This window comes from Dermacentor andersoni, chromosome 2, assembly GCF_023375885.2.
Source record: "Dermacentor andersoni chromosome 2, qqDerAnde1_hic_scaffold, whole genome shotgun sequence".
In the NCBI taxonomy this organism is placed as follows: Eukaryota; Metazoa; Arthropoda; class Arachnida; order Ixodida; family Ixodidae; genus Dermacentor; species Dermacentor andersoni.
The window spans coordinates 14614966-14642396 of NC_092815.1; the positions used below are offsets into that span (position 1 = coordinate 14614966).

General features: G+C 43.9%; 2 protein-coding genes across 2 annotated transcripts in view; one reads left to right on the top strand and one right to left on the bottom strand.

The window, feature by feature from the left end:
• The first annotated feature begins 22664 nt into the window (after nt 1–22664).
• Nucleotides 22665–27431, top strand: part of LOC126542907 (phospholipid-transporting ATPase ABCA3-like) — a 157697-nt gene continuing 152930 nt past the window's right edge. Inside the window, exon 1 of the mRNA XM_072286109.1 lies at nt 22665–22766. Coding sequence (XP_072142210.1) covers nt 22665–22766 — 102 coding nt within the window. The remainder of the gene's footprint in view (nt 22767–27431) is intronic.
• LOC126542941 (sodium-coupled monocarboxylate transporter 1-like) overlaps nt 22971–27431 on the bottom strand; it is a 74443-nt gene continuing 69982 nt past the window's right edge. The window contains exon 16 of the mRNA XM_050190063.3: nt 22971–25864. Coding sequence (XP_050046020.1) covers nt 25136–25864 — 729 coding nt within the window. The 3' untranslated portion in view covers nt 22971–25135. The remainder of the gene's footprint in view (nt 25865–27431) is intronic.

Consider the following 27431-nt stretch of genomic DNA (forward strand, 5'->3'; position numbering starts at 1 on the left):
TCAGGGGTATAACCTCAATAGCATCAACTTAGCAACAGAGGACTCTGGAAAAAGGAAGGAAGGCGACTTTAGCGAATTTTTTTGCATATAATGTGGGTTGCGCAATGCAAGGCATTTTTGTGGAGTGAACAAATAAGGCTGAGAAGCACTGCTACAAGAAAGTTCTGCTCTTTCAAAGCAAACTGGCATTACCAGCTATGAAACAGGAAGTGCATCAAGTAAGCCTCTACAGCGATCGGTTTACGAAGAATCGGTCATACTTAATGTTTCTGAGTCGTGGAAAAAAAAGCAACATCAAATAATGTGTCAGACCTCTCCCTATTCGTTACCACAAATCGAGAATACTTCTCAAAGAACATAAATTTCCTCGTTTCAGTAATTAAAAATGAGCATTCAAGAGTATAACTGAAATAGCATCAACTTAGCGACAGAGGACTCTGGAAAAAGAAATGAAGACGACTTTAGGGAAATTTTGCATATAATGTGGATTGTGCAATGCAAGTCATTTTTGTGGAGTGAACAAATAAGGCTGAGAAGCACTGCTACAAGGAAGTTCTGCTCTTTCAAAGCAATCTAGCATTACCGGCTAAGAAACAGGAAGTGCATCAAGTAAGCCTCTACAGCGATCGGTTTACGAAGAATCGGTCATACATAATGTTTCTGAGTCGTGGAAAAAAAGCAACATCAAATAATGTGTCAGACCTCGCCCTATTCGTTACCACAAATCGAGAATACTTCTCAAAGAACATAAATTTCCTCGTTTCAGTAATTAAATATGAGCATTCAAGAGTATAACTGAAATAGCATCAACTTAGCGACAGAGGACTCTGGAAAAAGAAATGAAGACGACTTTAGGGAAATTTTGCATATAATGTGGATTGTGCAATGCAAGTCATTTTTGTGGAGTGAACAAATAAGGCTGAGAAGCACTGCTACAAGAAAGTTCTGCTCTTTCAAAGCAATCTCGCATTACCGGCTAAGAAACAGGAAGTGCATCAAGTAAGCCTCTACAGCGATCGGTTTACGAAGAATCGGTCATACTTAATGTTTCTTAGTCGTGGAAGAAAAGCAACATCAAATAATGTGTCAGACCTCGCCCTATGCGTTACCGCAAATCGAGAATACTTCTCAAAGAACATAAATTTCCTCGTTTCAGTAATTAAAAATGAGCATTCAGGAGTATAACTGAAATAGCATCAACTTAGCGACAGAGGACTCTGGAAAAAGAAATGAAGACGACTTTAGGGAATTTTTTTGCATATAATGTGGATTGCGCAATGCAAGGCATTTTTGTGGAGTGAACAAATAAGGCTGGGAAGCACTGCTACAAAAAAGTTCTGCTCTTTCAAAGCAATCTGGCATTAGAGGCTATGAAACAGGAAGTGCATCAAGTAAGCCTCTACAGCGATCGGTTTACGAAGAATCGGTCATACTTAATGTTTCTGAGTCGTGGAAAAAAAGCAACATCAAATAATGTGTCAGACCTCGCCCTATTCGTTACCACAAATCGAGAATTCTTCTCAAAGAACATAAATTTCCTCGTTTCAGTAATTAAAAATGAGCATACAGGAGTATAACTGAAATAGCATCAACTTAGCGACAGAGGACTCTGGAAAAAGAAATGAAGACGACTTTAGGGAAATTTTGCATATAATGTGGATTGTGCAATGCAAGTCATTTTTGTGGAGTGAACAAATAAGGCTGAGAAGCACTGCTACAAGAAAGTTCTGCTCTTTCAAAGCAATCTGGCATTACCCGCTAAGAAACAGGAAGTGCATCAAGTAAGCCTCTATAGCGATCGGTTTACGAAGAATCGGTCATACTTAATGTTTGTTAGTCATGGAAGAAAAGCAACATCAAATAATGTGTCAGACCTCGCCCTATTCGTTACCACTAATCGAGAATACTTCTCAATAAACATAAATTTCCTCGTTTCAGTAATTAAAAATGAGCATTCAGGAGTATAACTGAAATAGCATCAACTTAGCGACAAAGGACTCTGGAAAAAGAAATGAAGACGACTTTAGGGAAATTTTTTGCATATAATGTGGATTGTGCAATGCAAGGCATTTTTGTGGAGTGAACAAATAAGGCTGAGAAGCACTGCTACAAGAAAGTTCTGCTCTTTCAAAGCAATCTGGCACTACCAGCTAAGAAACAGAAAGTGCATCAAGTGAGCCTCTACAGCGATCGGTTTACGAAGAGTCGGTCATACTTAATGTTTCTTAGTTGTGGAAGAAAAGCAACATCAAATAATGTGTCAACCGCGCCCTACTCGTTGCCATAAATCGAGAATACTTCTTAAAGAACACAAATTTCCTCGTTTCACTAATTAAAAATGCGCATTCAGGGGTATAACCTCAATAGCATCAACTTAGCAACAGAGGACTCTGGAAAAAGGAAGGAAGGCGACTTTAGCGAATTTTTTTGCATATAATGTGGATTGCGCAATGCAAGGCATTTTTGTGGAGTGAACAAATAAGGCTGAGAAGCACTGCTACAAAAAAGTTCTGCTCTTTCAAAGCAATCTGGCATTACCAGCTATGAAACAGGAAGTGCATCAAGTAAGCCTCTACAGCGATCGGTTTACGAAGAATCGGTCATACTTAATGTTTCTGAGTCGTGGAAAAAAAAGCAACATCAAATAATGTGTCAGAACTCTCCCTATTCGTTACCACAAATCGAGAATACTTCTCAAAGAACATAAATTTCCTCGTTTCAGTAATTAAAAATGAGCATTCAGGAGTATAACTGAAATAGCATCAACTTAGCGACAGAGGACTCTGGAAAAAGAAATGAAGACGACTTTAGGGAAATTTTGCATATAATGTGGATTGTGCAATGCAAGTCATTTTTGCGGAGTGAACAAATAAGGCTGAGAAGCACTGCTACAAGAAAGTTCTGCTCTTTCAAAGCAATCTAGCATTACCGGCTAAGAAACAGGAAGTGCATCAAGTAAGCCCCTACAGCGATCGGTTTACGAAGAATCGGTCATACTTAATGTTTCTGAGTCGTGGAAAAAAAGCAACATCAAATAATGTGTCAGACCTCGCCCTATTCGTTACCACAAATCGAGAATACTTCTCAAAGAACATAAATTTCCTCGTTTCAGTAATTAAAAATGAGCATTCAAGAGTATAACTGAAATAGCATCAACTTAGCGACAGAGGACTCTGGAAAAAGAAATGAAGACGACTTTAGGGAAATTTTGCATATAATGTGGATTGTGCAATGCAAGTCATTTTTGTGGAGTGAACAAATAAGGCTGAGAAGCACTGCTACAAAAAAGTTCTGCTCTTTCAAAGCAATCTTTCATTACCAGCTAAGAAACAGAAAGTGCATCAAGTAAGCCTCTACAGCGATCGGTTTACGAAGAGTCGGTCATACTTAATGTTTCTTAGTTGTGGAAGAAAAGCAACATCAAATAATGTGTCAACCTCGCCCTACTCGTTACCATAAATCGAGAATACTTCTTAAAGAGCGCAAATTTCTTCGTTTCACTAATTAAAAATGCGCATTCAGGGGTATAACCTCAATAGCATCAACTTAGCGACAGAGGACTCTGGAAAAAGGAAGGAAGGCGACTTTAGGGAAATTTTTTGCATATAATGTGGATTGCGCAATGCAAGGAATTTTTGTGGAATGAACAAATAAGGCTGAGAAGCACTGCTACAAAAAAGTTCTGCTCTTTCAAAGCAATCTGGCATTACCAGATAAGAAACAGAAAGTGCATCAAGTAAGCCTCTACAGCGATCGGGTTACGAAGAGTCGGTCATACTTAATGTTTCTTAGTTGTGGAAGAAAAGCAACATCAAATAATGTGTCAACCTCGCCCTACTCGTTACCATAAATCGAGAATACTTCTTAAAGAACACAAATTTCCTCGTTTCACTAATTAAAAATGCGCATTCAGGGGTATAACCTCAATAGCATCAACTTAGCAACAGAGGACTCTGGAAAAAGGAAGGAAGGCGACTTTAGCGAATTTTTTTGCATATAATGTGGGTTGCGCAATGCAAGGCATTTTTGTGGAGTGAACAAATAAGGCTGAGAAGCACTGCTACAAGAAAGTTCTGCTCTTTCAAAGCAAACTGGCATTACCAGCTATGAAACAGGAAGTGCATCAAGTAAGCCTCTACAGCGATCGGTTTACGAAGAATCGGTCATACTTAATGTTTCTGAGTCGTGGAAAAAAAAGCAACATCAAATAATGTGTCAGACCTCTCCCTATTCGTTACCACAAATCGAGAATACTTCTCAAAGAACATAAATTTCCTCGTTTCAGTAATTAAAAATGAGCATTCAAGAGTATAACTGAAATAGCATCAACTTAGCGACAGAGGACTCTGGAAAAAGAAATGAAGACGACTTTAGGGAAATTTTGCATATAATGTGGATTGTGCAATGCAAGTCATTTTTGTGGAGTGAACAAATAAGGCTGAGAAGCACTGCTACAAGGAAGTTCTGCTCTTTCAAAGCAATCTAGCATTACCGGCTAAGAAACAGGAAGTGCATCAAGTAAGCCTCTACAGCGATCGGTTTACGAAGAATCGGTCATACTTAATGTTTCTGAGTCGTGGAAAAAAAGCAACATCAAATAATGTGTCAGACCTCGCCCTATTCGTTACCACAAATCGAGAATACTTCTCAAAGAACATAAATTTCCTCGTTTCAGTAATTAAATATGAGCATTCAAGAGTATAACTGAAATAGCATCAACTTAGCGACAGAGGACTCTGGAAAAAGAAATGAAGACGACTTTAGGGAAATTTTGCATATAATGTGGATTGTGCAATGCAAGTCATTTTTGTGGAGTGAACAAATAAGGCTGAGAAGCACTGCTACAAGAAAGTTCTGCTCTTTCAAAGCAATCTCGCATTACCGGCTAAGAAACAGGAAGTGCATCAAGTAAGCCTCTACAGCGATCGGTTTACGAAGAATCGGTCATACTTAATGTTTCTTAGTCGTGGAAGAAAAGCAACATCAAATAATGTGTCAGACCTCGCCCTATGCGTTACCGCAAATCGAGAATACTTCTCAAAGAACATAAATTTCCTCGTTTCAGTAATTAAAAATGAGCATTCAGGAGTATAACTGAAATAGCATCAACTTAGCGACAGAGGACTCTGGAAAAAGAAATGAAGACGACTTTAGGGAAATTTTTTGCATATAATGTGGATTGTGCAATGCAAGGCATTTTTGTGGAGTGAACAAATAAGGCTGAGAAGCACTGCTACAAAAAAGTTCTGCTCTTTCAAAGCAATCTTTCATTACCAGCTAAGAAACAGAAAGTGCATCAAGTAAGCCTCTACAGCGATCGGTTTACGAAGAGTCGGTCATACTTAATGTTTCTTAGTTGTGGAAGAAAAGCAACATCAAATAATGTGTCCACCTCGCCCTACTCGTTACCATAAATCGAGAATACTTCTTAAAGAACGCAAATTTCTTCGTTTCACTAATTAAAAATGCGCATTCAAGAGTATAACTTAAATAGCCTCAACTTAGCGACAGATGACTCTGGAAAAAGAAAGGAAGGCGACTTTAGGGAAATTTCTTGCATATGATGTGGATTGTGCAATGCAAGGCATTTTTGTGGAGTTAACAAATAGGGCTGAGAAGCACTGCTACAAAAACGTTCTGCTCTTTCAAAGCAATCTGGCATTACCAGCTAAGAAACAGAAAGTGCATCAAGTAAGCCTCTACAGCGATTGGTTTACGAAGAGTCGGTGATACTTAATGTTTCTTAGTTGTGGAAGAAAAACAACATCAAATAATGTGTCAGACCTCTCCCTATTCGTTACCACAAATCGAGAATACTTCTCAAAGAACATAAATTTCCTCGTTTCAGTAATTAAAAATGAGCATTCAAGAGTATAACTGAAATAGCATCAACTTAGCGACAGAGGACTCTGGAAAAAGAAATGAAGACGACTTTAGGGAAATTTTGCATATAATGTGGATTGTGCAATGCAAGTCATTTTTGTGGAGTGAACAAATAAGGCTGAGAAGCACTGCTACAAGGAAGTTGTGCTCTTTCAAAGCAATCTAGCATTACCGGCTAAGAAACAGGAAGTGCATCAAGTAAGCCTCTACAGCGATCGGTTTACGAAGAATCGGTCATACTTAATGTTTCTGAGTCGTGGAAAAAAAGCAACATCAAATAATGTGTCAGACCTCGCCCTATGCGTTACCGCAAATCGAGAATACTTCTCAAAGAACATAAATTTCCTCGTTTCAGTAATTAAAAATGAGCATTCAGGAGTATAACTGAAATAGCATCAACTTAGCGACAGAGGACTCTGGAAAAAGAAATGAAGACGACTTTAGGGAAATTTTTTGCATATAATGTGGATTGTGCAATGCAAGGCATTTTTGTGGAGTGAACAAATAAGGCTGAGAAGCACTGCTACAAAAAAGTTCTGCTCTTTCAAAGCAATCTTTCATTACCAGCTAAGAAACAGAAAGTGCATCAAGTAAGCCTCTACAGCGATCGGTTTACGAAGAGTCGGTCATACTTAATGTTTCTTAGTTGTGGAAGAAAAGCAACATCAAATAATGTGTCCACCTCGCCCTACTCGTTACCATAAATCGAGAATACTTCTTAAAGAACGCAAATTTCTTCGTTTCACTAATTAAAAATGCGCATTCAGGAGTATAACTTAAGTAGCCTCAACTTAGCGACAGATGACTCTGGAAAAAGAAAGGAAGGCGACTTTAGGGAAATTTCTTGCATATGATGTGGATTGTGCAATGCAAGGCATTTTTGTGGAGTTAACAAATAGGGCTGAGAAGCACTGCTACAAAAACGTTCTGCTCTTTCAAAGCAATCTGGCATTACCAGCTAAGAAACAGAAAGTGCATCAAGTAAGCCTCTACAGCGATTGGTTTACGAAGAGTCGGTGATACTTAATGTTTCTTAGTTGTGGAAGAAAAACAACATCAAATAATGTGTCAACCTCGCCCTACTCGTTACCATAAATCGAGAATACTTCTTAAAGAAAGCAAATTTCTTCGTTTCACTAATTAAAAATGCGCATTCAGGAGTATAACACAAATAGCTTTAACTTAGCGACAGATGACTCTGGAAAAAGAAAGGAAGGCGACTTTAGGGAAATTTCTTGCATATGATGTGGATTGTGCAATGCAAGGCATTTTTGTGGAGTTAGCAAATAAGGCTGAGAAGCACTGCTACAAAAAAAGTTCTGCTCTTTCAAAGCAATCTGGCATTACCAGCTAAGAAACAGGAAGTGCATCAAGTAAGCCTCTATAGCGATCGGTTTACGAAGAATCGGTCATACTTAATGTTTCTTAGTCGTGGAAGAAAAGCAACATGAAATAATGTGTCAGACCTCGCCCTATTCGTTACCACAAATCGAGAATACTTCTCAATAAACATAAATTTTCTCGTTTCAGTAAATAAAAATGAGCATTCAGGAATATAACTGAAATAGCATCAACTTAGCGACAAAGGACTCTGGAAAAAGAAATGAAGACGACTTTAGGGAAATTTTTTGCATATAATGTGGATTGTGCAATGCAAGGCATTTTTGTGGAGTGAACAAATAAGGCTGGGAAGCACTGCTACAAAAAAGTTCTGCTCTTTCAAAGCAATCTGGCATTACCAGATAAGAAACAGAAAGTGCATCAAGTAAGCCTCTACAGCGATCGGTTTACGAAGAGTCGGTCATACTTAATGTTTCTTAGTTGTGGAAGAAAAGCAACATCAAATAATGCGTCAACCTCGCCCTACTCGTTACCATAAATCGAGAATACTTCTCAAAGAATATCAGCCTCCTCGGTTCCGTAAGTTAGAAGGGGTGTCTTGGAGGACACCCTTAATAGAACCGACTTAGCGACAGAGGACTCTGGAAAAATAAAGGAAGGCGACTTTAGGGAAATTTTTTGCATATAATGTGGATTTCGCATTGCAAGGCATTTTTGTGGAGTGAACAAATAAGGCTGAGAAGCACTGCTACAAGTAAATTCTGCTCCTTCAAAGTGATCTGGCATTACGAGCTAAGAAACCGAAAGTGCATCAAATAAGCCTCTACAGCGATCGGTTTTCGAAGAGTCGGTCATACTTAACGTTTCTTAGTTGTGGAAGAAAAGCAGCATCAAATAATGTGTCAACCTCGCCCTACTCGTTACCATAAATCGAGAATACTTCTCAAGGAAATTAGCCTCCTCGGTTCCGTAAGTTAGAAGGGGCGACTCGGAAGATACCCTTATTAGCACCTACTTAGCGACACTGGAATCTGGAGAAAGAAAAGAAAACGACTTTAGGGAAATTTCTTGCATATAATGTGGATTGTGCAAAGCAAGGCGTTGTTGTGGAGTAAACAAAGCATGGTTAAGAAGCACTGCTACAAGAAAATTCTACTCTTTCAAAGTAATCTGGCATTACTAGCTAAGAAACGGGAACTGCATCAAGTAAGCCTGTATAGCGATCGGTTTACGAAGAGTCGGGCATACTTTATGTTTATTAGTCGTGGAAGAACAGCAATATGAAACAATGTGTCAGACCTCGCCCTACTCGTTACCACAAATCGAGAATACTTCTCAAGGAAAATAAATTTCCTCGTTTCAGTAATTAAAAATGAGCATTCAGGAATATAACTGTAATAGCACCGACTTAGCGACAGAGGACTTTGGAGAAAGAAAGGAAGACGACTTACCAGAAACTTCTTGCAGATAATGTCGATTGTGCAAAGCAAGACGTTGTTGTGGAGTGAACAAAGTAAGGCTGAGAAGCACTGCTACAAGAAAGTTCTGCTCTTTCAAAGCAATCTGGCATTACCTGCTAAGAAACGGAAAGTGCATCAAGTAACCTTCTACAGCGATCGGTTTACGGAGTCGGCCACACTTAATGTTTCTTTGTCGTGCAAGAAAAGCAACATCAAATAATGTGTCAGACCTCGCCCTACTCGTTACCACAAATCGAGAATACTTTTCAAAGAACATAAATTTCCTCGTTTCAGTAATTAGAAATGAGCATTCAGGAGTATAACTTTAATAGCACCGACTTAGCGACCGAGGACTTTGGAGAAAGAAAGGAAGACGACTTTCCAGAAACTTCTTGCAGATAATGTCGATTGTGCAAAGCAAGACGCTGTTGTGGAGTGGACAAAGTAAGGTTAAAAAGCACTGCTACAAGAAAATTCTGCTCTTTCAAAGCAACCTTGCATTACGTGCTAAAAAACGGAAAGTGCATCAAGTAACCTTCTACAGCGATCGGTTTACGGAGTCGGCCATACTTAATATTTATTAGTCGTGGAAGAAGAGCAACATCAAATATTGTGTCAGACCTCGCCTTACTCGTTACCACAAATCGAGGGTACTTCTCAAAGAACATAAATTTCCTCGTTTCAGTAATTAAAGATGAGCATTCAAGAGTATAACTTAAATGGCATCAACTTAGCGACAGAGGACTCTGGAAAAGGAAAGGAATACGACTTCAGGGAAATTTTTTGCACATAATATCGGTTCTGCAAAGGTCGGCGTTGTTGTGGAGTGAACAACGCCGAGTGAGGTTAAGAAGCACTGCTAGAAGAAAATTCTGCTCTTTGAAAGCCATCTGACATTACCACCTAAGAAATGGAAAGTGCATCAAGTAAGCCTCTACAGCGATCAGTTTTTGAAGAGTCGGTCATACTTAATGTTTCTTAGTCGTGAAAGAACAGCAACATCAAATGATGTGTCAGACCTCGCCCTGCTGGTTGCCACAAATCGAGAATACTTCTCAAAGAACATCAGTCTCCTCGTTTCGTTAAATTACAATGCGCATTCTGGAGTATAACTTTAATAGCACCGACTTAGCGACAAAGGACTCTGGAAAAAGAAAGGAAAACGACTTTAGGGAAATTTCTTGCATATAATGTGGATTGTGCAAAGGCAGGCGTTGTGGTGGAGTAAACAAAGTATGGTTAAGAAACACTGCTACAAGAAAATTCTGCTCTTTCAAAGCAAGCTTGCATTAACTGCTAAGAAACGGAAAGTGCATGAAGTAACCTTCTACAGCGATCGGTTCACGGAGTCGGCCATACTTAATGTTTATTAGTCGTCGAAGAACAGCGACATCAATTAATGTGTGAGACCTCGCCCTACTCGTTACCACAAATCGAGAATACTTCTCAAAGAACATAAATTTCCTCGTTTCAGTAAATAAAAATTAGCATTCAGGAGTATAACTTTAATAGCACCGACTTAGGGATAGAGGTCTTTGGAGAAAGAAAGGATTACGACTTTCCAGAAACTTTTTGCAGATAATGTCGATTGTGGAAAGCAAGACGTTGTTGTGGAGTGAACAAAGTAAGGTTAAAAAGCACTGCTACAAGAAAATTCTGCTCTTTCAAAGCAACCTTTCATTACCTGTTAAGAAACGGAAAGTGCATCAAGTAACCTTCAAAAGCGATCGGTTCACGGAGTCGGCCATACTTAATCTTTATTAGTCATGGAAGAAGAGCAACATCAAATAATGTGGCAGACCTCGCCCTGCTCGTTACCACAAAGCGAGAATAGTTCTCAAAGTACACAAATTTCCTCGTTTCAGTAATTAAAAATGAGCATTCAAGTGTATAACTTAAATGGCATCAACTTAGCGACAGAGGACTCTGGAAAAAGAGAGGAAGACGACCTTAGGAAAATTTTTTTCATATAATATCGGTTTTGCAAAGCACGGCCTTGTTGTGTAGTGAACAAAGTAAGGTTAAGAAGCACTGCTTTAAGATAGTTCTGCTCTTTCAAAGCAATCTGGCCTTACCAACTAAGAAATGGAAAGATCATCAAGTAAGCCTCTACAGCGATCGGTTTGCGGAGTCGGCCATACATAATATTTATTAGTCGTGGAAGAAGAGCAACATCAAATGATGTGTCAGACCTCACTCTGCTCGTGACCACAAATCGAGAGTACTTCTCAAAGAACACAAATTTCCTCGTTTCAGTAATTAAAAATGCGCCTTCAGGAGTATAACTTTAACAGCACCGACTTAGCGACAGGGGACTCTGGAAAAAGAAAGGAATACGACTTCAGGGAAATTTTTTGCACATAATATCGGTTGTGCAAAGGTCGGCGTTGTTGTGGAGTGAACAACGCCGAGTGAGGTTAAGAAGCACTGCTAGAAGAAAATTCTGCTCTTTGAAAGCAATCTGACATTACCACCTAAGAAATGGAAAGTGCATCAAGTAAGCCTCTACAGCGATCAGTTTTTGAAGAGTCGGTCATACTTAATGTTTCTTAGTCGTGGAAGAACAGCAACATCAAATGATGTGTCAGACCTCGCCCTGCTGGTTGCCACAAATCGAGAATACTTCTCAAAGAACATCAGTCTCCTCGTTTCGTTAAATTACAATGCGCATTCAGGAGTATAACTTTAATAGCACCGACTTAGCGACAAAGGACTCTGGAAAAAGAAAGGAAAACGACTTTAGGGAAATTTCTTGCATATAATGTGGATTGTGCAAAGGAAGGCGTTGTGGTAGAGTAAACAAAGTATGGTTAAGAAACACTGCTACAAGAAACTTCTGCTCTTTCAATGTAATCTGGCATTACCAGCTAAGAAACGGAATATGTATCAAGTAAGCCTCTACAGCGATCGGTTCTGTCGTTAATGTCGTACAGTCTGTCGTACTAAATGTTTCTTAGTCGTGGAAGAGGGGCAACATCAAATAATGTGTGAGACTTCGCACTCCTGGTTACCATAAATCGAGAATACTTCTCGAAGAACGTAAATCTCCTCGTTTCAGTAAATAAGAATGCGCGTTCAGGAGTATAACGTTAATTTTACCGACTAATGGACAGAGAACTCTGGAGAATGGAAGGAAGACCACTTTTCGGAAATTTCTTGGATATAACGTTGATTGTGCAAAGCAAGGAGTTGTGAAATAAGAAGAAACCAGTATAACAAGTAGTGCTACAAGACGGTTCCGCTTTCACAATGCAGTCTGACATTACCAGCTAAGAAACGCAAAGTGCATCAAGTAAGCCTCCACAGCGATCGGTTTACGAAGACTCGGTGAAACTTTCTGTTTCATACTCGTGAAAATAAAAAAAAACTCAAATGATATGTCAGACCTCATCCGCCTGGTTACCATCAATCGAGAATACTTCTCTATGAACATCAAGCTCCTCGTTTCCGTAAATTAGAAGGCGCTTTCCGGAGTATTCTAGCCAGAATTCTAGCCAGAAACTGTTGCTGTATGATAACATTCGTTTTGTCTCTAACGACCTATAACGGCAACAAGAAAATGAACGCCGGGGAGTATAGATTATAAGTCTTTTAGCGTTTATTTTATGCGCAAGTGCGTTGATGTTAATTTATTTATGTAGTAATTTACTGCCCATGGTGCCTGCATGGCATTAGAAGATGTAAGTAGCACAAGTAATATAATATATTTGATGTGCCAATTGTGTAGAATAGAATAAATAATAAGGAGAAGGAAAAGGAAAGTATCAAGAGGAAGTGCGAAGGAACGTCAGAAATGCTGGAGTAAAATCAAGGTAATCCTGGCTACGTCTTACAAGAACCATGAAAACACATCCGAGTGCATGAGTTTCATGTTGCCGCACGCATGTATACAAACCCTTAAGAAAAAGAAAAGACAAAGTGATTGTCGCATCATCTTTCAAGAAGACTGAGAAGAGCCATTATAAGTGATCGTTAACATAACGGTTAGTAGAACATTAGCTATCACAGCGTATTCTGGGGCAATACGTCTTGTATCAAAAGAAAGTAGAATGGAGCAGTGCATGGAACATTCTCGTTACTGTAACCTCGTCAAGCAGCACGACACTGTATCAGATGTAAATTATGCAGGCGTGGACGACCGATTAAGGAATGTTAAGTTCACGCGTGCACTTGCAGTGAGGAAGTACTGTTTTCAGAATACAATATTTTCCTAGTGGAAAAAGACGGAAGTCTTGTGATATGGCTACATTGATAGCTGATGAAGTACATTTAATATAGCAAGACGAAGGTGCAAGTTGCATAAGTTTTCTCTATGTGACTTGCCATTGAGATGGAATAATTGCCTAAAATTTTGAAGTATTGGACTACACGTTGCATAGACCATCGAATCCAACATCGTTTTCAATCGGTTCATCAACACTGAAAGCTTCTTGTCGAATGAAGAATTACAATGAACATGTGAGCTATTGATTCATCTATAAAAAAAGGAAAATTACCGTAACAGGAGAAACTGCATCGAACACAGCATGCTTTGTGTTTACCTTCATTGCTTGACAACAATAATAACTATTTAAAACAATATGTTTTCAATTAAGTAATACGAATGTAAGAAAATAATGTTTTAAAAATATGGTGGCGATTGATAGATAAAATTATTGAAGTATACATTGCGTAGATCTTGGCATCAAGCAACCTTCTTGGTGTGTTCGTCAAATAGTATAAACTCTTCATGAAATCATGTGATTGCGCTGGATGAAACAGGAGCGCAATACCTGTGACAATAAAACAATAAAAATAGCTTCACAAGAGTAACTGCTTTGGGGAAGCAGTGTTTTAAGGTCACGATGAATTTAGAACAGTGAAAAACATTTCAAAAACATACGAGTATAAGACATAATTTTATCAGAAACATGGACAGAAAGTTGTGGTAATCCAACGTCCACATTTTTACACTGCACATTAGCTAGATCGTTGTGTGGAGCGTTGTTGTCAACATCTTCTCATGCAGCACAAGTGATTTTTAAAATGAGCCAATCGTAGTGAATAAAACATACAAGAAGAAAGCAATAATGTAGATAAAACACAAAGGCACTTTAACAGAAACATTGCTGCAAGGAAGTACAACTACAAAATTAATTGTTTGCCAAAACGTGACGAGAACATGGGATTTGTGAAGCTATTCCTACTGGCATCGACGAAGATATCCCCAAGTACAAGTTGTCTTGAAGCACAAAGGCAATAAAGGGAAATTATAAATAAATTTGTAAGCCAGTACTTGCTTCAAGTAAACTTTTTCGTCGAAAGGTGGCAAAATGGTAAAATAAAATGAAATGGGAAGTTGAGACAGGTGGGCCAAGTATAACCATAATATAAAGGTAATTCAATATATAACGATCATCGCGACATCTTTGTTAGAGATTCAATGAGGTATAAATATTGTCTTACGAGTGTTTGGCAATCCATGTACACGTACACGTTGCAGCAGATATTACACAAATTAAGAACTGTAAAATAGCGCTCGCAGAAGAAAAAGAAAGAAAGTAAAACAGCAAACTAAATTGTGCAAAAAATCATGTTTCACATTTCGTTGATGCATGTAGAGAAGCAGCAACGACAACCATAACATTGAAGGCGGAGTGAAAATAATAAAAAAATCTTCGTAGGATTTTTGGCGGAAATCTGACTTCAATATGCCTAAAGGAAAGTTGATGCAAGATTGCAATATGATATCGTCCTCAGTGCATCTGTCAACGAGCAACTGCCAATTGTCGAGCAAGACAATGGCATTGAGCAAAACGCAGCGAAAGGAAATAAAAAAACAAACCCAGCAAGAAGAATTCCAAGAGCACGTGCAACCTTAGGATAAGAATCACATTCTTCTAGTAACGGTATAATTTCAGCTAGAAGATGAACTACAATCTAGGTTTTACATATTTGAACCGCCGCCGCATTAAGAACACGGATATAACCGTCAGACTGGGAAAATGTTTGGTGAGCACTTTAAATGGATATTCATGCCGAACGTCACTCTCAAAATATTTGGTGAGAGTAAGAGTTTTTCATTAAATAAACTGTTGTGGTAGAAAAAAGATTATTAAACCCATCATGAAGACAGAAAAAAGAATGCAACAGAACAAGAGAAGTTGCTTCGATGATGCACTGCTTTAAGGCTTCATTGAATATCTAACATCAACAACAGTTACACCAAAAAAATTATCTAAAGAATGGATAAATCGTACCTGAGAAACCACCGTAAAGAACTAAGCAGTCGGCGATCTAACGTTATGTCTGGTAGAAGAAGAGTTACCTGCAGCGACATTCAAAACAGTTCGTTGGGCGAAGCAGTAAGACCCATTGGCCAATTTCTGTACTTGAACCGGAAAATGCGTATATTTAATATATTTAGCAGTGAAAAAGAAATAGATTGTACTTAATAATGAATTCAGGACTCAGTTGATTATCTAAAGGCACCAGTAATGGCATGAAGAAAATGAAGTGGAAAGCGGAAGAAGGTGGGATCAAACGTAATCATATAAAATTAAGTTTACGATACGAAACCAGCGAGAGATTATTACCAAAGGTAATTATGGACATCGTCTCGGGAAGATTTGGCCAATCGGCGACAAGTGGCCGTCCTGTGAGATCATACAATAATTAGAGCCCATAAGATCAGCGCATGTCGCAGATGAAAATATATAAAACCGAAGAAACATTCCACTTTCCCACGGAAGTGTACATTGATTAGTGCCCATGATATCGACACTCAACAAGAGGTCAGAAGAGCATCGAAATATAAAGGAGAGAAACTGTTTTCAGGCTACATTGGCTGTCGAGAGTGACAATGATTACCGCAAGAAAGTGAACTTCAAAGCCGATGATCCGTGCCTAACTAGCTTTCTCATTACCAATTTAACAGTCAGCAATCGAGCGTCAGCTGCAGTGTCTCCGAAAGAGCGTTAACCGCGGCGACATCCGAAACAGTTTAAGCTATGTAAGTGAAGCATTAAGAGCTATATGCAGATGAATTTGTGTACTGGAGCCGGGTAAGTTAGATATTTTAGACAGGAGTGAGTGAGTGAAAGCGTTATTGAAGATGTCCGGCGATTTGGGCGTGCTGGGGCCATAAACACCACAGCCTAGGTGACGGCCTCGACTCCTTGGACACGGGCGGAGAAAAAAAAAGGAAGAATTAAGCTTAAGACGGTTGCTTGGAGCAGCCACTATTTATGAGTTTTTTTAATGTAATCATAAAGACTGGAAGAAACTGAACTAGGAAATGGAGGAAGGTGGACTGAAAATAAAAGCTGAAGTTACGATCGACGTGCATGCATATTTTTCATGAATTGATACAAAACGCTCCGCCTCATGTTGCACCATATTTGATCACTGGGCCTAAACAGGCCGACGTCGTCGGTGTCTGCATAGGTACGACCCTGTGAAGAAACTCAAGCGGAAACCAACCAGCACGGTGCACCGAATTCGCTTGATGATGCGTTCACCAAGTGCCCGCACCACGATCGCCGCAGTGCCACTGGACCACAGTGTGAACACCTTCATATTCCAGAGACGCTTGTAACACTTGTTCCACCAGCGTACTAGCAAGAGCAACAGAAATCGGCTTCTACGACTAAGCAGGTGGAAAGCCATAGGCTCTTGGAAAACATTTGGTTTGTTTAGGCTGACGCGAACTGTGCGGCAGCGATTATAGTGACAATTGTAGATATTTACAAGGAACTGGACAGAACTCGCAGCTTCTGCAAATACTGTACTGTGGTTGACTTGTAGCCTATGTGCGGGCCTCCCCACCACTCTTTTCATTTCGCCTCCCCTTTCCCCCCCCCCCCCCCCTACAGAGTAGCAGGCTTAATCAAGCTTGACCTTCCTGCATTTTTGTAAATAAATTGTTTCTCTTCCTCTCTTGCTGTGGTTCTTGCTCTACTCATCGCGTGAAGTATCGTGTCACGAGTGTGTTACCAAGCTGTTGCAAAGTCTCGTCGTAAAATCGTTCATTAGGACCTTTTAAATCAACGCATATATTCATTAAGTCGAAATAACACACTATGACAAAACCTTCCAAGAATATACTGGTTGATACACATTGATTATTTAACTGCAATAATCGCAATAACAAGAATATAAACAATAAAGCGCAGCGAAATACGCCAAGAAGTATATATATATATATATATATACGTTTTTGCAGCGCAGTAGCTAAGGACGAAAACCCAGGAATACACACACGGGCCCGGTCTTCATCCTTTTCTATGTCTCCCTTGTATCTACGTGCTCTTGCTAATGAAGTGCAAGAGCTTATGCAAAAAAATAAAATAATAATAACTGACCCAGGTATGGTGTTCTAGAAGGGCACTATAACAGAGGTAAGCTACTTCTTCATAAGACATGGCGGCAATAGTAATTTGGTATTTTCAAACAACATTTAGAAGTGAGTAACGGTGGACGAACAATATATGTCGATATAGGCAACGTTTCGTCAAGTTGACTTGTTTGAGTCAGGCCAGAAACTGGTCTAGGGCTGTCGCGGAGTTTGGGAATATAGGCAATAAGCGACAATACGAGCAGTTCTCAGCTTCGTTGTAGACGTGCCTTCGTAGCGTGATCTCAGAGCTGTGCTTGCCGACACGACGTGCTGTCGCACGAGAGCTTTGGGGTGTGTGAATGTTAAAATGCCGCGTGGGAGGGCAAAAGAAGGGCAGCCCTCCTGTTCTCCCACCGCCCTCTCCTTCTACGGCGGCTGCAGGAGAGGGCTCAGACATCGTTCCAGAACAACTGGTTAACGAGACTGTTCTCTAGAGAATTACAGAAGAAAACAATGTACGGTGCGTAAATGTCATCGCTGCAACAAGTGAATAGCGAAGTGAATAGCGAAGTGAATAGCGTTTTACAAGTGAATAGTGTTCTAGAAGCGTTTGGCTCTTCTTTTACATTGACAATCTCCAACTTAGGTTGGCCCACCTCTATTTCACCTCCAAATTTAGGTTGACTCACCACAAACTTCAACTTGGGCCACGCCAAATTTCAAATTGGCCCACTTCTATATCCAGATTGGCCTATCCCCATATCAAACCCAAATTTTGGTTGGCCCACCTCCATATCATCCCCAAATTTAGGTTGACCCACTCCCAAATTCAAGTTGACCCACCCCAACATTATACCTAAAAATAAGAGGTCTGGACACCGACCAAAATGGTTTAAAATAGTTGTTTACGTTTCGGCTCCCCCATGGGAGCCTTGTTCACAATGAAACAAGCGGCAGAGCTGGCGCCCCTTTTTATGTGTGGCTCAAAACATGACTAAGGCATCTGCCGCACATTGCCTTCGTTGCGATTAAGAGCGTGTGCCGTGGTTTGGATGATTAGGAACTCAAGACAAAGACGCAAAGAATGATTTCGTTCCTTGGCAATCACGCGAGATTTCTCCCAGTCGATCGTATGTGATGTGGCTGCGCAGTGTTCGGCCAAGGCATTCGATGCAACGTGTCGTTTCTGGACGTCATTCCTGTGCTGCTTAAGTCTTGTTTGGAGTTGCCAGTTTCACCGACGTAGACATGCCGACAGTCTTCAGTGATCACTTGCAGGCCGTACGCCTGTCGCAAATGGATGAAGTCGAGAGTATGACGGAAGCCCGTCTGGTCGGGATGATGCATACTTAAAAGGAAGAGGTCTCGACACCGACCAAAATAGCTTAAAATAGTTATTTACGTTTCGGCTCCCCCACGGGAGCCTTGGTCACAATGAAACAAGCGGCTTGTTTCACCTTGTTTCACGACTTCCTCGCCTTGCGCTCGCTCCGTGGCGGCTTCACTAGGAAAATAGCGGTGCGCTGCGCGTTGGTTGATCTGTCTCGCCATGGAAGTTACCGACGAAGAGCCTATATCTGAACCTAGTTGCTCTACTGCTTCGGAACAGTCAAAGTCTAAGGCGAAAGCTAAGTAAGCTAGGAAGAATGAGAGAAAGAGGTTGCAACGTGCCCAGGAAACAGAGGAGCAACATTCGCAATTCAACAAGGTTTAACCAGAGTTAAACCACAGCCAATTTTTTCGTCTCGGGCTTTTAACCTTTCGAGGCTTTTCCTTCTCGCGCACATTGCCCGCTTTTCTCGTCGTCCTGCCGTCGTACCGGAACTGTTGCAGTGCCGTTGTCACTGTCATTTTCATCGCGTCTTCGCTGTTGTTGCGTTATCTCCTTTTTAAATGTCCCTGTATATTTAGGTGACGTGCAACGAATGAGCACACGAACCGAAGGTCACGATGAGCCTGTTTCCTAACTCCTAACTGCTGTTGGCAGTAAAAACTAATTTGATGTTAGCACGCAGCACCGTTTGAACAATAAAAAATAATAAAAGCAGGCTCCAACCTACTTTCGGAACAAATCTCTGCCAGTGCGCTAACGAATCCTTCTACTGCCCATGATTCTCATGCTGGCTGAACAATTGAAGGCGCGATGTGAATCTCACCCCGGCGTAGACGGCTGCTTTGTCGTCTTCGCCTGACAACCCCCATCTTAAGCTCCGTTTCAATCCTGACAGAGGCGACAAAAATTCACCGACAATTACGATACTCCATATTCCGAAATTTGAGCGCAGCTGTTTAAATGTTTTCATTTCGCGATATATTGTCTAGCGCGGACAATCTGTGTCGTGCGCCACGTTGCAAACGGAGCAAAGTGTGGCGTAACTACCTCGCTAATCGTAACGCGTGGACGCGATTCACAGCAGCCGCCACAGACAGGACCTCCGCGCATGTAGCGCTTTGTTTCCATATAGACGATGCGCGCTACTCTGGCGCCATCTTGTAGCCATCGTCGCGGCAAAGCCCGTTGTGCGCAGCACGACGCTTTTTTCTCACAGTGGAAGAGCTGGATAGCCCTGGCCATCGCAACATGCAGGAATACCCGGGTTATCGTGATGACGGACTCGCAAGAAGGGTGCGGAAGGTATATGAACGGAAGGATCGGAAAGGCAGCACTTTAGTTCTTTAAGAACACCGAGACACAAGAAGCGAACATCCTCTGGTTGTCGGGACACGAATCTCTCGCGGTAAGAAGAAGCACCAACGGCTGTCACGAAGAGGCTAAACGCATACCCGTAAGCACTCGGAGACCTTGGCGCAATACAGGAAGCAGAGAAGTCACTACCCGCGCACACATAAGAGGATGAGTGGGGAACAAGCGGTGACATGGAGAAGACTACAGGCTGGAACGTACCCGCATGGAACACTGCTGCACGCCATGTATCCGGGATCCGACAGGCGGGATTGCAAGTTCTGCCGGTCGGACACGCCCGACACTCTGCGCCACATGGTGCTGGGGTGCAGGCATAACCCAGACATACCAGCGTCATCCCCACCACTAGGTGATAACGCGCAGTAAGAAGCGGAACCAGAGAAAGGATCGGAAGACCAGTGGGAGGCTCTGCTGGTGACGCAAGGCCCTGAAGACAACAAGGCTCGGGCGGTGGCAGTGAACCATGGCTACCTAGACTAAGGAGGTCACCCACATTTGGGCTCTAGTCTAGGAAGCCTGGTCAAATAATAAAGTTTATTCTCTCTCTCTCTCTTTCGCCATATCTTCCTGCTCCGCTTTCCGCCTCATGATTCCACTGCACCCCCTCCTCCGCTTTGCTTCTCGCGCTCTCCTCGCTGTCGCCGTCCTTCATGCGCGCTCCGCGTTCGCTCTTTCATCCTTTTGCTGTGCTCGTTTGCTCGGTTACGAGGACGCCCAAGGACGAAGCCGACGCTCGCCGCAGGAACCTGTGCCTAAGACCTGCGCTAAAAAGGGAGCACAGCTTTGAGCAGATAGCTTTGCAATTTACAACGATGCAGATTTTGTTGTCTACCGAGCAAACGACACAGATGACTGACATGGTGGGGAACTGTGGCATGGAGTGAAATCAAAAGAGCGCCATTCACCAGATTCCGATCATGCTGAAACCCCTCTGGAATGATTGGTATGTCAAACATGTAGATGTTGTCTAGACGACAGGCGCCAGTCTTGAGACAACACAAGTTCCGTGAAGCGATGTCCAAGAGTTTTTATAAGCTTCGGTATTTTCTAAATAAGCTGTAGGTTATGACAAAAAATAAGACCTTTGAATAAAAATAAGAACGTGTCCCCAGAGTTGAGTGTTTCACTCTGGTGACGAGGATGGCGACGAGTACCCACGGACCGTCCCACGTCACCGCGAGCGGTGAAACACCGCCCCCCGTTGCTGCCGCCATGCCGCTGTACGGAAGGCTCGAGCCGTTCGAGGGAGATGGGTCGGCCTGGTCAATTTACGAGGAACAAGTCCACGTGTTTTTCCGGGCAAACGACACACCCGAGGCCAAACAATGGGACATTTTCCTGGCCAGCTGCGGGACCCGCGTCTTCAGTCTCCTGCTCGACCTTCTCAAGCCAGCCACGCCACATGTTAAGACTCAGGGTGAGCTGCTCGCCATACTGCGCTCGCGTTTCAACCCAGCACCGTCCACACTAATGAAGCGTTTCCACTACAACAACCGGAACCGCTGGGAAGGAGAGACCCTCGGGCAGTTCGTTGCTGCGCTACGAGGGTTAGCGAGTGTCTGCGACTTCGGGGACCAACTGGACTCGCTGCTCCAGGGCCGTTTCGTTTGCGGCATCAACAACCCCGCCATGCAGACGCGACTCCTGGAGCTTCCCGACCCCTCGCTGGACGACGCCTTGAAGGCAGCACTGGCAATGGAAGCTGCCGCCAAGGACGCCAGCGAGATTGCCCGTGCGACTGGCTCACCGCCGGCGGTAGCGGCGGTCAACAAGTTGGCGACAAAGGGCAGTACCTGCGGTCGCTGTGGTGGTGCCCACTCCTCCTCACAGTGCCAGTTCTCTCAAGCACAATGCTTCACGTGCAGGAAAACTGGGCACCTGGCACGTGTATGCCGAAGGGGGAGGATGAACAGCAAACAGCAGAAGCAACCTGGTTCAAGCCCAGGTACCACTCAAGCCCGCGGCCAGGGTAGCCGTCGCAAGGGTACGCGGAGGGGGCGTGCGGCAGCAGGCTCGAGTTATTTCGCGGCCAGGCTGCACGTCGTGGCCGAGGACCCGCCGATTTTCGACATGTGGCACACAGGCCTTGTACCGTCGTCTGTGCCGCCGTATATGCTGACCATTGAAATCTGCGGCACGCCATTTCCATAGAGCTGGACACAGGGGCCAGCGTGTCAGTAATGGCCGGGAAACTCTTCAAGCGTACCTTTCCCGGCGTGTCCGTCGAGGCTTCGGGCGTGATGCTGCGCAGCTACTCCGGGCAGCTCTCCCAGGTCCAGGGTCAGGCACAGGTCAGCGTTCGCTTTGGCGACAGGGAGGCAAACCTTCCCCTTTAATTAACGAAGGGATCGTCGCCGACGCTGCTGGGCCGAAACTGGATTCATGCACTGGGCGTTCGTCCGCTAGAGTACCAGGAAGCCAGCCTGCATGCGGCGAAAGACGTCCCCAGCCTCCTGACCAAGTTCAAGTCTCTGTTCCAGGCAGGGGTGCGCACATTCGCCGGCATGACGGCTGGCATCTATGTAGCTGAGGGAGCCCAGCCACGTTTATTTTTCAAGCCTCGCCCACTACCGTCGCCCTGAAGGACGGGGTCACCCAGCAGATGCAAAGGTTACTGCGAGAGGGCATCCTGGTGCCCGTCAAGACGTCTGAATGGGCCGCTCCCATCGTACCGGACCTCAAGCGAGACGGCGGTGTCAGGATCTGCGGAAATTTCAAGGTTACCATCAACCCCGTCGCTACCGTCGAGAAGTACCCCCTGCCCCGGATCTAAGATCTCTGGTCAGCGTGGTCTGGTGGACAGAAGTTTACCAAGCTCGACTTAAGAGATGCTTACCAGCAGCTGTTGCTCGAGGATGCCTCCCGGAAGTATGTCACAATATCGACAACTTTGGGGCTCTTCCAGTAAACACGCTTACCGTTTGGCGTGGCCTCAGCCCCAGCCGTATTTCAGAGGGCGATGGACAACCTCTTCAGGGGCATGAGGCCCGTGGCGGTGCACTTGGAAGACATCCTGGTTATTGGCAGTGACGACGGAGACTACCTGCAGAACCTGCACAACGTCTTGGCACGGCTGCAGGACGCCGGTCTCAAGCTCAAGCTGGAAAAGTGCGTTTTCCTGGTCCCCAGAGTTGAGTTCTTGGGACATGTCAATTCCCAGACTTGCCTAGCCCCGGCTCCAACCAAAGTTGATGCTGTGCTCAAGGCGCCTACGCCCCAGAACAAGAAGGAGCTTTAGAGCTACCTCGGCTTCACGATTCATTGATTGATTGAAAACATCTTTATTTGCAGAATATTCGTAGAACTCGTGGGTGGGCCGCCTAGTCCGGTAGTCCACTGGCTACTGCTGCTGCGCTGGCCCCACCAGCCAGTGCTGACGGTCAGGATCATCGCTGAGCAGAATAGCCTCCCACTACTCTTCTGAGGGATTTGGAATGGGGTCAACTATGGGATTAAATTGGCATGCCCACACTATGTGGTTCAGGTTAGCTACCTCTCCACAGTGTGGGCATTGCGGGGAGTATAGTGTAGGGTACCACTGGTGTAGCTTAGCTGGCGTTTGGTATGTATTGGTTTGTAGTCTCCTAAGGGTCTCTAGGAGACTACAAACCTTGTAGTCCCTTCTAACTTATTGAGGGATTTGTGTGGTGTTGGGCACTCCTTCCTGGCTGTTCTGTATGGCGCCAGATTGTCAGCATACACTGCTAAAGCAGTTAGGTCGCAGCACCCTTCAAGGTCATCAGGAAGAAACGCCCGGTATAGAAGAGCTCGGGAATCCTGTGAGCTGCTTCGTTTCTTCCTGGTAGTTCTAGGTCACCAGGAAACCAGATGACTGAGGCTTGGCTGGGTGGAGGCTTAATCAGCAATGCAAACGCGTGCAAACGCAAAATAGATATAAGAATTACGAACTGGGACAGATGGAGACAGGCTCAGGCATCTACTGCAAACCCTATTACAGACCTAGAGGAATGGGTCAAGGATGAGGTGCAAACTTTTAAATCCTTTACGAAAGAGGTCTGCACGACAGAAGATTGCCCAGCGGTCGATCCGCACCTTCTACATTTATGGGAAGCAAGACACTTATTGACAAAGAGATGACGAAGACAACGGCTTAACCGCAAACTGAAGAAAAAAATAGACGAGATAAACAAAAAGGCAGAATCCCACGCCATATCCTTGGCCAGATAGAACTGGAATACGCCCTGCGATGGTATTCAGGGGAAGCTAGGTGTGTCAAAGACTTGGAAGCTCCTGCGTGTCCTAATCGACCCCAGCAGCAGCAAGTCGGCCACTAAAGGCAGGCTCACGAAGATTGTATACACCATTCCGGGTACGGGCTCATGAACTTCTGCAGGAGTTTCCTGCCGAAGCTGTCGGAGCATCTACAGCCGCTCCATCTTCTGCTTCGATATGGTCAGTCATCGTTCGTCGCCACCACGCTGCGGAGCGTCCGTCTAATGGAGGGTGCCTCGAGCCCTCCCTCGTTCACGAACCCGGGCGGATCGTGACATAGTTAAAAATAACTTTTTAAAGGTTAAAGTTTTAAAAAACTACTTTAAATACATTTCTGACAGATCGGCGTCAAAGTGATCGTCAAATGCAATTCAGAATAGCGTGCAGATGTAATAGAGAGAGACGTTCAGACTAGCTCTCACGTATATTTGCTTCGGAAGGAGATTTTTTCCACGCGACATTTTATTCACTTGTGTACATAGTAAGAAGGTTCAACAGACACTTGTTTTGTTGCTATGGGATAATTATACATCACGTTCTATTTACACAGAGTAGCGTAGAATCACTTTTTAACACTGACCAGCTTCTTGCCCGAGTCATTTCATACACGGCTCAATTATCTGCGAGGAAATCGTGCTCATTACTGAGGACAATAGGAGGATTTTTTTTGTTGAACGTCGTTCCTAGTACAACGCGCGTCAAACGGTTTTTAGACTTTCTTTTGTACTTTCGTGCCACTGAAACACTGCTCACTGCTTTGTTTTATATTGTAAAATGATGAGACATTGAGAAATACACAAAGCTAGAGTAAGCGAACGCTTTGTTTTAAATGGAACCTGGCAACGCGCGGGGCTCGCCGGCTGTAAACGCCAATAGTCCTCAGCGTCATTTCTAGATTCTCGGATGAGGCAGCCGAGTGCGCACTCACCCTGCTGTAATCAACGTCAGAGTTACCATCGTACGTCCAGGTCAGGCACAGAAAATAAACTGCTGCCAAAGGATCGCAGTCTGTTCACAACTCGTCTGTGACGTAGTTCAAGCCGTAAAATATGAAGAACGAGAAAGATGCCCGATGTGACCTATTGCAGCTGCCATACATGTGATCGTGCGTATCAGGTTTAACATGTATACTATACCATACTATATCAGTGCGTCCAGCGCATATATCGCGGTTCGGAGATAGTGATAGGCAATGTTTCATAGTGATGTGGCTGCTTGGTTGACCGCCGCCTCACATTTGGGTGACGCAGATGTGTGTCTGGTGTCGGGCGACGAGGAATGCTTCGCCCGATGACGCTTTTCCCTTCTAGAGGAGCCCCAACGCCGCGACCTGTGTACGTTCTGGGACAAATGCGACTCGACTGACGCGACGTCCCTATTCATGGTCATCGGGTTCATATCAGGGTCGTCGGAATCGCATTTTGTGCACGAATCCCGACTCGGCGACCGCGGTCTAGAAAGTCCCCCTGAGTCGATGTTTATCAGCTTTCCGGCGTCCTCGGTGCAACTGCCGGCTGCAGTCTTGGTGGTATGATGTGTTGTCTGCTGATCGAGGGGAGGATCAGGAGGCGCCGATCTCGCAGAAGACATCGCGGAAGTATCGCTCGAATAAGCGTTTGTGGCTTCTGTTTTCGCCGATGGCCCCTGCGAGTGCCCATTCGTGATTGGGCGAAAGGCGATCATTTCCGGGCTGGAAGTGACGACGCCTCCGCCGCCTGGTGCAGAGCGTCGATGGATGATGCTGCCGTTGGTAGCTATGCCATTCACAGTCGCCTTGGAGGAATCGGCAGGTGCCACGAGGCCGTTGATGGTGGGTTTCTCGCCACAGCAGGTGAAGCCAACGTTGTCGTTTCCCTCGGAAGAAATGTCGGAACGGGCCTTCTTCGATCTTCCCAGCTCGATCATGTGCTCGACGTCGTACTCGTCCTGAAGAGCGAAAAGGGATAAAGAAATAGATAAAAAAGTCGGTACTGTAAATATGAAAGTCAGTCTCTTTGCACCATTTGCTCTCTCAAGGCGTCTAGCGAGATTCCCCAACTAACGTCAGTGGCAGTCATTGGGTTAGCCGGGGGGGGGGGGGGGGGGGCAGGGAGGTCGAACCCCCATCTCCCCCAAAATTTTCTGACGAACTGCCATCCCCCCCCCCCCCTTTCCCACGCCTTTCCTACAGAACAGAAAGTTTCAGGAGGTGGGTTCCAAAACAGCGACATGGATGAAAGAGCAAACTTGAAACTGAAAGCAAGGCGAAGGCTAGTGGCGGTCCGAACGGGGGGAGGGTGTTATGGGGGCGATTCCCTTTCCTGTGCACAGAACATTGCAATCCTACTCATGGCGCGCCTCTACGTCATTCCGCATCGTGTTAACAACTGCTGACGGGGGATCAACGCTAAGAATTCCACACACAGATAAAGATAGGACGAGCGCGTGCATAAAACTTAGGGGTATTGTTGTGCCCCACCAAACGTTCGTGACGTCGAAGAGCTTCTCATTTCTGGCACTTGACCGAATCATCAACCACTGTGCGCAGAAGAAAATCATTCCGAAAATAATGCGACTTGCTTGTCTAGGATACCCATAATAAGCGCCTCCCCCCCTACTCCTTTTTTCTTCTTTCCCTTGCGTCTGACGGTCCTTATGTTAATAAACTGGAGAAGAGCTTGCTGTTAGGCTAGTTTGTACACGCTATTAAGAATAAGAACAGGGCAATAAACAGGACAAGAAAGAACGACTCACAGAAAGCTGATTTGCGCATGGCGAAATATATCAAGGACGGAGATGCTGGGCCAGGGAAGCTAAGAAACCGCCACAACAAAAAGATAGGAGGGCAGGTAGGTGAATGGTGTCGAAGTCTACAGAAACAGAAATATAGGAATATTAGCGGCCGCCGCGCCGTTCATCAACCCGGTGTTCAAAAGTGTGACAGTGAATAACGGAAAAGAATTTTGAGAAGCGGAGTGGGGTGACAGATACGGGGGAGGGGAGGGGGGGCGCATAAGACGCGTGAAGAGCGAAGTTGGCCGACAATTATGGACATAGGGAGAGCGTCTCGTCACTACGCGCTATTGCTCAACACCAGGCGGCCGTGGCCAGTCACCTAGCTGAGGGTCACCTACCCGTCGTAACACGTGGCCCTTATTTTACTGCGAATTGCGGATGATGTAATTTTCACAAAGGCTTCTAAACAGGAAGTAGCCCAGCTTCGGACTGTCTGCCTCATCAATACCTGAGTGTGATCAAACAACAATATGCGTCGTGTGATGACTCAATAACATGAGCGCAAGTTACTTCCAAACATCTCTTCAAAAAGTCGCACAGCAGGTCACGGAAAGTGGGTGAAACTTGCATCACATGATTCCATCTAAGTTCTAGCGCAAAGCTTCGTTCCTGTATTTTTAAATCTAGGATATCACCTAGCATGACTACGACGCCGGGAGCGCAATTGAGTGATTGGCGACTTGCAAAATAGTGCCCGCCCTCTTCAGTACGTAGCCGT